Source organism: Stegastes partitus, unplaced genomic scaffold (genome assembly GCF_000690725.1).
Source record: "Stegastes partitus isolate 25-593 unplaced genomic scaffold, Stegastes_partitus-1.0.2 Scaffold1028, whole genome shotgun sequence".
NCBI lineage: Eukaryota > Metazoa > Chordata > Actinopteri > Pomacentridae > Stegastes > Stegastes partitus.
The window spans coordinates 53,405-66,074 of record NW_007578759.1 but is presented as its reverse complement, the minus strand read 5'-3'; the positions used below and the strand labels follow the sequence as shown (position 1 = coordinate 66,074).

Sequence of the window (12,670 nt, the reverse complement as noted above, 5' to 3'; positions counted from 1 at the left end):
GTGTGTGTGCTCCTCCTCCATTATTCTCCACAGATGCTGACCTTCAGCTCTCTGGAGGGCAGCGCTTGTTTCTCTGCCTTTTCTCCTTTTTTCTCTTCTTCTTCAGTCGCCTCCTTCCTCTCTGCTACTTTTCTTTTTCTTCTGTCCTCCTCCTTGTCCTTTCATGTTTTTCCTCTTTAGGCTCACAGACATCCATCTGAGAGGCTCAGAGGCTTTAAATGTTCTCATGCTTTGCTCATTTTCCTCCAACTCATCGTCTACTTCCTGTTCTCCATCTCTGCTTTCTGTCCTTTACTTTGTCTTTTAGCGTTACTGTAGAAACGTTCTCATTAATCCTCTGCTCTGGTGACTACAGTCTGCACCTACACTACATAAACTACACCGTATCACTTTCAAGTTGTTTTGTAATTTCAGTAAACGGGTGAAATGAGGTTTCCTGCTTCAGTAGCGCTGAGCGTCTGCCAGCTTCTGTTTACTTCTGCAGCTGAAACGCTGTGTTCTTGCCGTTGGATTACAGAGTGAAGAGAATAAAGGAACGCTAAGTTTAGTGAGGAAGATGTTTCACTCTTGACTTTGGGTCAGGGTTTAGGATTTGGGTCAGGGTTTAGGGTTTAGGGTTTAGGGTTTGGGTTTGGGTTTGGGTTTAGGGTTTGGGTCAGGGGGACACTTCAGGAAGACGTCTGTGTGGGCTCTCGGTTGTCCAGGTCGTGGTGTTCGTAGCAGCTTCAGTAGAAATCAGCTGGACTGCTCTGGAGGCTCATGAAGATGTTTCACCTTCATCCAAGAGGCTTCTTCAGCTCTGAACTGAAGAACTTAAGTTAAACAGCAGTTGCAGCTGTTTTAGGAGGAACTCGATGGTTCCAGCTGGTCTAAGCTAAACCATCCTCCATCACTTCATTTCATTAAAGCAGTTCAGTTGCTTGTTACCATATAGAGTATTTCAGCTGCTCCAACAATCCTCTTCATTCAGTGCAGAGCATCTTTCTGGCCTTATGTCTTTTTGGAAAGCCTTGTTTTTGTCCTTCATACCTCATTATTTGACGATTCTAGTTCTTGTCCTCACCTTTGCCTTCCTCCTCCTCCTTGTCCTCGGTCCCTCCGGCTCAGCCCTCTGTAGCCACATCTCTTTGTCTTGTGTTTACGCTGGCGTCTTATCCTCTTTAAATTCATCTACCTTCTCTCTGTCCTTTGCTCTTCAGTCGTTCTCTGGAATACAGATGAAGATGTGATTCTTTCGTGGGCTGCTCTTTGCCTGTAAACTCGTAGTTTTCCTCTGCTGCAGAGTCCTCAAACCACACAGCGTTCGCACGCAGGTCACGAAACAAAAGATTTCAGCTTCATTTTACTTGATGAGACAGTCTCCAGTGAAATAATGCCTAATCTTTTTTTTTGCGTACTTTAAAGTCTGGTTTACCTGCAGACACTGCTGGACTTGGACGTGCTCCGTCTTCAGTCAGTCATTCAGAGTGAGCTGTGATTACCGAGCAGTCTCTTCCATCACTGACTTCTCACACATTTACCCACAACGTCGTTTTATTACAAATACTGACGGTAGTTTTAATAAGTGGTGAGATGAAGAACGAGTACATGTTTAGAAGTAAGGCTGCATACGTTTCAACAAGCTGTCCTGAGGGAGGAGGCTCAGGAGCTTCTACATGAACGTTCAGCCTGTTTCAGCCGCGGTTCAGGATCCGACTGCAGCAGCAGCTCCAAGCGTGCCGGTCGACGGCAGACAGTCGTTACTGGATTCATCTCCAGTTCTGTGGGCACGTAGGAAATACAACAACAGAGGGTTTGTATGTCGGCCTACGCAGCACATTTTCTATCACAGACGGTGGTTTTAGAGAAGGCAGAGAAAATAAAGCTCCTTGTCATCCCTGAATGTAACCAACTAGCTTCAAGCCTGCACCGCAGGTCTTTGTAGATGCTCAGAAGTACCTTTATGGAGACGCTACAAAGTCAGCCCTGGAAGTGGTGGTCCTACCGTGGAAACACCTGCTAAGCTCCTGGCTGTTTGAGGCAGAAGAACACGGATTATTTTAGTCTACAACTGGCATCAAGTGCAGCTATTAGCACGCTTTACCGTAACATACAGAACCTGGATCACTAATGCAGAAGACTGGCGAGACGCATCGTGACTGCAGTCAGGGAACCGGTTTGCTTTTACCTTCTTGATGTGGAGTTGCAGCGCAGGTTTTACTGAACACCGGACTGCATGGAAGCCGAGCTGCTACTGGTTTCAGACTCTGGATCGATAACAGCTCCGTCCTGCTTCTGACATTTGGGTCGGTCACACATTTAAACATTAATCAGCTGATGTTACCTGCTTGGCGTGTAGCGACAGGTTCGGTTTTGGTTTAACATGATTCAGTTTCGTTTTCTTTCTTTTTAAAGAAGCACAAGTCCAGTTAAAGTAAAACTCTTTCTTCTGTTCTTCAGTGGGAGCACTGATGACTCTGTTGACCCGCTTCTGGTCATAAGGCTGGTGACCCAGTCTTCCACCAAATGGCTGTTAGCTTTGGCAGATGGTGTTGAGCATTTGAATGTTATGTCTATGTTCCAGGTATGCCCACTAATCCTGGTCAATAATACCCTTGCTTAGCCTTTGACCTCATCTTCCAAGTGTTTGGTGGGAACTCACCGAGTGTCATGTGACTTCAAGAGGTCACAAGTCAAGAGAGGTGGAGGAGTCACACACACACAAACACACACCTCCACCAGCAGCTGAACCAACACAGTGTGGAACCACTTAACCGTGAGCTCAGAGTCTTTCTGAGCTTCTTCTAATAAAGCAGAAACACTTGAGGCTTCGCTCTGAATCACTGCCTCTGCTGGTCCAGGTGCCATAAGCTGTGCTGGTGAAGCTCACACAGCAGCTCCGTGCTCTTCCTTAAACAGAGACAACTGCCGATCACTTTGGAAGTCTTCCTTTCTGCTCGGTGTACATCCCTCTGAATGGTTTCCAGTCAGGCAGTGTTTGTGCACAGTGCACCGTCCACTGCTAGCCACGGTGCGCACGGCGCTACATCCTCGTGTCGGCACCTCTGTTCATGGACTAATGAACAATACATGACAGAAATTCATAACTGCATCCACAGACCCCCCCCAAGGTGAAATAATTGGATTTTGAAGCACTTGGCGGCATAAATGTGCATATTAATGAGTCAAAACTGATTTCCTGAAACTAATTTCATGTTTTAAATCTCTAATTTGTAGCTCTGGGGTTCTTACAGATGTCACAAGTATTTTCTAGCTGGGCTTGTTTAACATTTGATATGAAAAGACATCAGGCAGGTAGGGGCCTGTTATGTACACGTAGTGGCATGAATGGGATCCAGCTGTGCCCGTGGACTGCACATCTGGGCGTCCGGTCCGCCACCAGAGTCCTGGACATGAGGTGGAAGTCTTCAGTGTAGAACAAACCCACAGGAGCTGCACAGACAGGACATGCTGACCCAGAGCTCAGTGAGCTGCAGTTTATCGTAACGCTGACAACTCAGGCGCCATTTAGATCAGATCGTTGTATTTCAGGATTTTCTGGAAATGATAAATAACGCGTTTTTAATTACTACATTTATGTAGAAATGCTTGATTTACCCCAAACCCTCTGAATCCTGAGCGTCTGGCTGTTTTCACTGCAGAGTCCTGCTCCTGTGTGGAAGCAGCCCAGCCAGGCTAGAACCCGACAGAACCCGACCGAACCCGACAGAACCCGACCGAACCCGACAGAACCTGACAGAACCCGACAGAACCCTCCTCTCTGCAGTGCGACACAGTTATAACATCATAAACCATAAAACAGAATAAAAGACATTTGAATTCATTTCATTATTTGTCTCACAAAAATCTGAATCAAGTGGAATCAACATGCACACGTTCCAGCTGCTGCCAGATGTTACAGATATATCAGCATAAATACTCTACATACCTTTCCACTCACATGTTTCGCTGTTATTCATACGACTATGTGGTCCGTGTAAACAGCCTGCAGTTCTCTGAGTTTTAACCACACGACTGCTGGGTGCAGCTAACGGAGTTAAAGCTGCTCCAAAGAGATTTAGCAGCACGTCTCATTCACCCCGAACGAACCACGAGAAACTAGATTTAAATCTGCAGTATAAGAAATAAAGCATCAGAGTAATAAAGGTGATGCAGCTCTCGTCTCTTTGGCTGCTAACGAGATGCAGTAATTATAAATTCATAGAATTTACTAAGCAGTATAGAACAATATTAGGTGTGATGCAGGTTTTTAATCTTCTTCTTTTTCATTGCAGCCTTCCATCCAACACACTCTGCCGTCTCCCCCTCCTTAGATAATAAGATATTTCTGCACCCTTCATTATTTCCCACTTAAGCTGTTATTGCCTCATTGTTTGGACTGTGCGTCTCTGTGATTAAAGCTTCATAATGAAGTATCGCATTAGGAAGATGAAACTAAGTTAAAGTTAGTTGAGCTCCGGGGACATCACATCCCGGCTCACAGCCGTATCACCACAGCAGTTGTGGAACAATTTGAGCTGTTAATGTGTTTTATTACCAGGCTGTCAAAATATCACGACTCTCACTGACAGAGAATCTGACACTGTTGAATGCAATTTGAATATATGAAGTACTTTCCCACCTCTCAACCCAAAACAGGTGGATATGAGCTCCAGGTGAGGGCTGGGCTTTATGAAGACTCATGAAGGAATAACTGGATTAAAGGCGCATCAGTTCATCTCCTCTGCTTCTCATCGCTCTGTTTTTGGCTCACTTCAAATATCACTCTTTATTTATTTATATTTCCTCTCTATAACGCTCCTCCTCTCATCTGCTGAAGCGTTTCTGTTTGTGTGGAGCTTCAGTGTTTGGTTATATTGAGACGATCCATCTGCAGAGAGCCTGTCGCTGCCTCTCAGGAGTTTTAATGTGTGGTGTCACAGCGCTGCGTCGTGTTCTCAGACAGACCGGGACATGGCTGTGTGTGTGTGTGTGTGTGTGTGTGTGTGTGTGTGTGTGTGTGTGTTTCCAGCAGCAGAACAGCTGGATGCAGCCCGTTTACAGAGACTGAGTGAAAGCGTGTTTGTGAGAGACAGGACCAGGTGCAGAGGACACATAACCAGTCCTTGTTTCCTCTAACATCCATCAGAAATCTCCTAAATACCAGAGCATTAGAAAGGCTCACATTACTCTCAATTACTGTCAGACCTGGACAGACATCCTTCCAATTATCCTTTTGAATATCTGACGTGCGTCGCCAGCGAACGCACCATCCCCATAACGAACAGCGTTAAGGAGGTCGTCCCTGAACAGGTATTATGTCGCCGAGTTTTGCTTCAGACTCAGTCCTCAATGGCTTCTCTGTTCTGATGGGATGTCTGATGACTCCCTCAATGAGGTTGAACTGGTTGTTGCATGTTCCAGGAAGCTGCTCTCATTCATTACATCTGGTTCTCTCGTTCTGTCTTTCTCCCTGTCGCTTTCACATACGCACATCTGCACACGCACACACACACACACACACACACACACACCAGACCACCAGCCTCCTCATTTGGTCTTAACTCCTCTCCAGCTGTGTGCAAATTTGCCTCCTCCAGAGTGCATGGGGTTTGGGAGGGGGTGATTAGGAGCCACGGATAGGGTGTGTGTGTGTGTGTGTGTGTGTGTGTGTGTGTGTGTGTGTGTGTGTGTGTGAGAGCCAGTAATGCCTCCCTCCACACCACCCTGTAATCCCCAGCTGCTGTGTGGTGCTGACTGGGTTCCTGGAGGAGAATTCCACACCGGCCACCGGATTTACAGTGGATTCTCCAAAGATTACCGCTGGATACCGCTGCCATTCCCAACATGGAAACTCCAACAGCACTCTGGAGCTGTAATGATTATTTTCATGATTTATTAGGCTGTCAGTTGTTTTATTAAATGAATCGGTTTTATCTCCAGAGGCCCAGATGTGCCTTCATAGCGCAGAGGTGTGTGCAGGTTGATACTCGTGTACGTCTGATCATGAGAACTTATTCTACGTTTGCTCACATTTTACTTCCAATAAGCCGAGCTTTACCCGCCACCTATAAAATCTAATCCTCGCTGAGATCCAACAAATGGTCCATACTTTCCCACTTCATTAGCAGCAGATCTCTGTTTTGGAGCTCAAGATGATGGAAGCCGCCAGCTCTCAGTTAGCAGGTTGTTAGTCAGAGCCAGACCAGCCGGTACGGTGCTGAAACCTGCCACCGGTGGAAGGCCAGAGGGATGAAGTGTAGCAGCACAGTGACAACCTCTCCTGTTCCCTGTTCTCTGCTTTGTTCACGAGTTTCCTTCATCCCCATCCTCTCATCTCTGTCCAATCTGACTCTGCATGCTCAATCTGTTTCTTTCTGTTGGCATTTTTATTACAAATAATTGTCCAAAAAAAGACACTGAAGGTTCTAATGTGACAAAATGATTGAAGGCTAGAAATTAGCCTTAAAACCAAATGAATGGTAATGAAGTAATGAGTAAGGCCTTTGTTCACACTATCTGCTGATGACTTTATCTGTAAATCTCTCTCACGTCTTTTTTCCTGCTGCATGCGCCTTCGGTTGGATTCTCTTCACCACTTTACCTTTTCTTCTTGTCCTGGTTCTCTCCCTCGTGCCTTCCTCCTCTCTTTGCTTTTCCTTCCCTCTTATCTCTCTCTTCCTCCCTCCCTGCCCTCTTCACCTCCCCGTCACCTCTCCACTGCTCTTATCTCTGCCTCGGTGACGTTATCACGTCCAGGGGCCCAATGCTAAGTGACAGACTGACTGATATGGGCACACAGGTATACAGCCGCAGAGGTAGATAGCAAGCCCTGCAGATCGGCCGGCGGCAGACTGGTCGTCATATCACGTCTAAAGCGAACGGGAGAGAGACGGAGAACTCAGGCCGACAGTGGACGGACAGGGCAGCTGGCAGGCTGACGTTTGGTCGCCTCCCCGGCCCAGGAGCAGACCGAACGGCTGCAGCTATCAGGACGAGGGACATTTGAGACGTCCAGCTGATCCGCTGACCCAGAGTGACGTACAATAAGGGTAGCAGAACAAGTCAGAAACCAGGAGACAGGTGACGGGAAGCTGACAGATGAGATGGCAGAAGCAGAAACGTGTGCGTGCTCTCCCACACATGAACATGCTCTCAGCGACACGGAGCCGCGGGGCCACAAGCAGACATCCCAAACATGCCGGGCATGCAGCTAGTCCACCGCTGACCACCCAGACGGACACACGCAGGCGTCAGCCTGGAGACCACCAGCACACTGTGCACAACTCGGTTTCATGTATTCTGCCTGTCTCTGCACCCGTCTGCACATGAACATTATGTCCAGGCGCTAGCCAGCAAGTCAGCTGTGTGATGAGCTGGAGGCTGTGGAGCTCCGCCCACTCAGCGACGCATATCAGTGATAAGTGGCATCATGACACTCAGTGAGAGCAGCGTAGTGCTGCTCTGAACACATTTAACACAAGTGCATGCTTCAGGACACATGCTGTTGAAGCATATTAAGGCAGCATTTGAATAAACACAGACTGGATTCTTTTAATCACATTGAAGCTCACGTTTATGCAAACAGGCGTAAATACACCTGCACACACACCTGGACGGAATAGGACGACAGCAGACTTTAAACTGAGAGATCAGACAGAGCCTGAGGGAATGAGAAACAAATGAGAGAGACAGAGAGACGCAGAGATAAAACCTAATACCTCGTAATGTTTGCTATGTGGACGACACATGTTTGTGTACTTGCTTTCCACTGATATCTATTAACGGGACTCCACTGGATCACCACAGCTGTGCGTCTTTGCTGCGTTAACTGAGCCCCAGCCTACTTAAAACTGTCACATGTCACTTATATTCTGCTGCTCTGTGGTCTCTGGCTGAGGACGGACCGTCGGCTGGTGCTGCTCGCTCTCGTCGCTCTTTCCTCTGCAACCAACACTTTTAACTGGTTTTGATGAATTCTTCATCAGGTTCAGCAAAGGAACTGGCAACAAGTGTGGTGTTAAAATGTGCAGGTAGATTCTTGTTAAAATGCGTGAAAGCTGAACAGAGACGCCGGTGACATGGCAGCAGGGCGATGACGTCTGTGAGGGGCGTCATGCAGGCCGGTCATGTTTCATCACGCTGTCATCTGTTACTGATCATCCAGGTAGTTTAATATCCACACAACAGTGAATGATTGTCTTTCTACGATGTCCACATAGACGCAGTCCGTCATGTAGAGTCTGTACAGAACAGTGAGCCTTCAATTAGTGTAAAACTGGTTGTCCTGTTTGCAGTGGGCCATGACGTGATCCACTGCATAGAGAAAGACAAAGCTCTGTGCTCTAAACAGTCTGGGAGTCCAGCCATGGGCCCCTTTCCTCAGAGAGCTGGCTGTGGACCGTGTAGCCGGGGCTGTGGACCGTCTAGCCGGGGCTGTGTCTCCGGACCTGTGTGGCTACAGCAGCGTCCTGACACACAGCTTTAGTATTTTCTGAGTATGAAAACCTCACTCACTGTTGAATTTCTTCGTGTTTAATGTTTGCACTTCTGTTTCCCAGGCGAGGTCCACTGGATCCAGCTGAATACCCCGTGCAGCCGTGGTCAGGTCATTACCCCGGACCTCCCCCAGCCCAACAGGGATACCCCCAGTCCCCATCCTACCCCAACCCCAGCGCCCAGTCTGGCCCTTCTTACTCCAACTACCCACCTGGGCAGCCTTACCCACGGCCAGGGGACCCTCGAGGAGTCGATCCGGGCTACTACCCCCACCCCAGGTGAGTAAATACCAGGAGGTTGTACCACAGTACTTAATGCTACTGTATATGTTAACATGGACCAACACAGGAGCTCCCGGCTCAGGACGGTGAATCCATAAGACCAGCTCGCTACCAGCTCCATGATTCAACCGCTCAAAACTCATTTGTTTATCAGCGTTACATATTTAGAAGTTTGTTCCCCTTCTTACCTCCAAATAGCTCAGGTGGAACTTCAACTTCTAGAATGTGCAGATCTATGAAGTCCCTGAACCCATCTCCACCCACCCCTCCCCACTCACTGCAGCCGAGCACACCAGCTCACCCACACCTCTGCTCAGACACTGTAAACTGCTCTGTGCCTAAAGCTGGCGAGGTGGTGTTTTAAACCCACGTGGACATGGTGGTACGGTCAGAACAACCAGGACTTTACCAGAGGGGGTCTTTAGTAGAACTCACAGGCTGAGAGGAGAGCTGTAGGAACCAGAAACAAACAGAGAAGTGAAGCACATGAGGCCATGAGGCGAATCACGGGGAGGTGAGAGGGGAAGCACACAGACTAAACACAACAGAGGCAAGACGCAGGTGAAAACGAAGTCAGACGTTCACAATGGCAGGAAGCACAACAAAGCGTGACACACGAGGAGAACGGACCTCAGAACAAAGCAGGAGGAACTGAAGGGGATCGTACATATGGACACATGAGGGAGGCTCGGAGAAAGGGAAAGCACGTTTAGAAACAGCCAGGAAGTGACCTTACAAATCAAATACAGGAACAGAAACCCAAACCCCGACAACAGAGCAGCCCGACCGTTTCTGGTGGTACTAAGCAGCCCGTCACTGCTGTGACTGGATCTGTGTTACAACACCTGGCTGTCCTTCGCTCCTCCTTCTCATACTTTGATGTCTCCGTCATACTGTTTTCCCACCGTCTGACCAAACCTTGCGTCCTGCTCCAGCTCCCAGCAGAGAGGGCCTTTGCGGCAGGACGTGCCTCCGTCTCCCACCCCCCCGCTCCGGGGCCTGCGGTACGACACCATGACCCGTGGCACTGGGGGTGGAGGGTACAGGTAGGGCCCACAAGTCCAGGTAACATCTGAGTTCTTCAATCCTCCTTTACTTTACCCGTGACTCCATTTATCAGTTCAACACGACACTTGTTCTCTTCTTTACCAATAATAGAGAAATTATGCAATAATATGTTAAAAATAAAAAAAGTGCTAAAATAAAAGAAAAGTGTTTGTTGTACGTCGATATGTAAAGGGATGTTTTAAGTGTGTGTCTCTTTTTAATGCATCCCTTTGGTTCCAGAACTCCTCCGTATGTGAGCCCTGCTCTGGATAAATGTGTCTGATTGGTTGCAGGCACCAGCTGGAGCCCGGTACCGACCGCTGTGACTGTACTGGGAGGGAGGAAGACAGCAGCACCAAACCAACCCACGACTGAAGAATGCCACGACTGCAGCTGTGTGGACAAACCAGTCCAGAGACGAACAATAAGCAGAACTCTCATTACTCCAGCCCAATGGAGCCGTGAAACCTGTTCACGGTTTAATTTGAATTACCGTCATCATCCAACGCTGTCTGTGTCGTTTGAAGTCTCTGCTAATACACAGACGAGGTAAAGGAGGTTAATTATAGGGCGGCCCTCGTGATGCACAGTGTCTTGTTTTCTCAGTCATTTAAATTGCTTTGAATCTTCCCAGAGTTTAAAATTAGCAGGGTTTTCACTTTTCACTATCCTCTGATTAAGTTTTCTCCTTCAAGACTCAGTCAGAGCCACAAAGGTAATTGGATCCATTTAAATTAAGCCACTAGGGCTCACGTACGGCTCTGCACACGCTCATTGTGTTCCTGGTGGGTTCTGCTGCTGCAAAAAGTTCTGTAATTCCATTCTCACCTGGTCTGTATGGCCTTCACATGACAGTAGCACTTCCCAGTGTTCGTGTGTTTGTGTCATCGAACCAAATGTTTCTGTCCAGATAGAAGCCGTTTATGTGAGCATGTGATCGCAGCGCTACGAGTCTCCTCCTGAGTGTCGGTCCAGATGTGGACGACAACAGAAAAAGTCCAAATGATCTGAAAGTGCGTGAACAGCAGCAAATGAAACGCAGCGACTTCACCAAACTCAACCCATTGAAAGGTGAAGTTCTGATCATCTCCTCACAATGCAGCCTGCAGCATTTATGTGGAAGTTACTGAAGACAAACACCACCCGCCTGAACCTTGTCCCGAACCAAGCGCCTCCCAAAGGTCCCGGTCCATGGCCCGACGGGTCAGAGCCGCTTAAGCAGCACAAAGAGGACCTACACAAGCAGAGGGTTTAAATGTTGTGGCTGACGGGTGAACGTCTCCGTTAGCGGGGGACGCTGGAAGAAGAGTCATCAACGGTTTGTCTGCCCAGGTTGATGGCACTGTAACGGGCCCACACGTAGAACAGAACAGAATAGAATAGAATAGAATAGAGTAGAACAGAATAGAATAGAATAGAGTAGAATAGAATAGAGTAGAATGCTTTTTATTGTCATCATACACAAGGTACAACGAAATTAAAAGAAATCAAAACACTTAAGAGTGAAGCGTTAGGGTTAGTCTTAGGTTAGGTTTAGGTTAGGGTTAGTCTTAGGTTAGAGTTAGGTTAGGGTTAGGGTTGGGTTAGGGTTAGTCTTAGGTTTGGGTTCGGGTTAGGCCCACTCTGAGGTCTCAGAATGCCAACAGGGAGAACGCCACTACATCCATCTTTATGGATCTACAGCTTTAGTCCTAAAGACTCGTCTGGAGTCGTTTAATTGTCAGAGCAGAGCACTGTACCAGTTATTATCTGAATATCGACATGCTTTTATTCACTCTGTGATCACCTTCAGTTTGATCCAAAATACTTGTCTCAGTAGAGATAAACTTCATTACAAGGACTCGGCCTAGGACTAGGACTGGAACTAGGACTAGGACTGGAACTAGGACTAGATGTGATCCATCACCTGTGGACGCTCCTGTTCCTGCGTCTAGAACTCCAGTAGAGTAATGTCTCAGAGCAGGTGTTGACATCGTTTGTGTTCATGTCAGGGCTCGTTAGCAGCTCTGGACGCTGAGGATTGTGTTGCCAGATGACCTCTGCTTGAATGTGTTGTAGACCAGCGTGGGTCACATGCTGTCAGTCGTCTGTACCTGAGCCAGGCTGGAAACCTGTTTGTTGAACAGGTTCTGGGCGGTTGGAGTTTCTACCCATTTCCTGGTTTGCTATCAGACAAAGATCACTGCTATAAATACAACCAACCAGCTTGTGGAAGAAGAACAAGACCGACAGTTTGTAGTGACGCTGCTACCTGTGGGAGCTCCAGCAGCAGCTTGGAATGCTGCCTTCACCTCTACTGGGAGCAGCTCCCATCATGGCGGTTCATTTAGTGCTGATGAAGCCACTACTCGTCGTGGTCAATGTCCACACTGACCGTCACTGTGGCTGTTTGAGCCTCAGAGACAGAAGGATGTTCTGGTTCTGGGCGGGTGTTGAACGGAGCAGGGACACGGGGCGTTTTACTCTGTGTTACTGATGCCAGGTGCTGCTGTTTGGATGTGAAGGACTGTGTGACCCGATGGTGGAGGCATCACCGTGGTGCTGCTCAAACATGAAGTGAGCTGCAGAGTGCTGTCAGTGCGGCACCACGGTGGAGATCCATTTATCCACTTACCAAACCATCCACTCAGTGTGACTACGAGTGAGAGTGTAGCCCAACATTTCTGTGTTTCACTCCCCAGAGCTCAGCAGTATTCATTTCAAAAGGCATTAAATGTTTGAAATGACATTTCACAACTCGGTGGACGGCGTTCCTGTTCAGGGAAGGTGGACAGTGATGTGAGTGAAAGACACGCAGAAGAATGTAAAATAGAGTTTGTCTGGAATGATTTTAGTTTGTTTTCTTGGACCAAACTGGATTTTTT

At 47.9% G+C, this 12,670-nt stretch overlaps 1 protein-coding gene across 1 annotated transcript in view; it reads left to right on the top strand.

Moving 5' to 3' along the window:
- pard3bb (par-3 family cell polarity regulator beta b) overlaps window positions 1–11,211 on the top strand; it is a 218,717-nt gene extending 207,506 nt beyond the window's left edge. The window contains exons 24-26 of the mRNA XM_008295178.1: window positions 8,541–8,756; window positions 9,695–9,824; window positions 10,100–11,211. Of these exons, the coding sequence (XP_008293400.1) occupies window positions 8,541–8,756; window positions 9,695–9,809 (331 nt within the window). The 3' untranslated portion in view covers window positions 9,810–9,824; window positions 10,100–11,211. The remainder of the gene's footprint in view (window positions 1–8,540; window positions 8,757–9,694; window positions 9,825–10,099) is intronic.
- The last annotated feature ends 1,459 nt before the right edge of the window (window positions 11,212–12,670 follow it).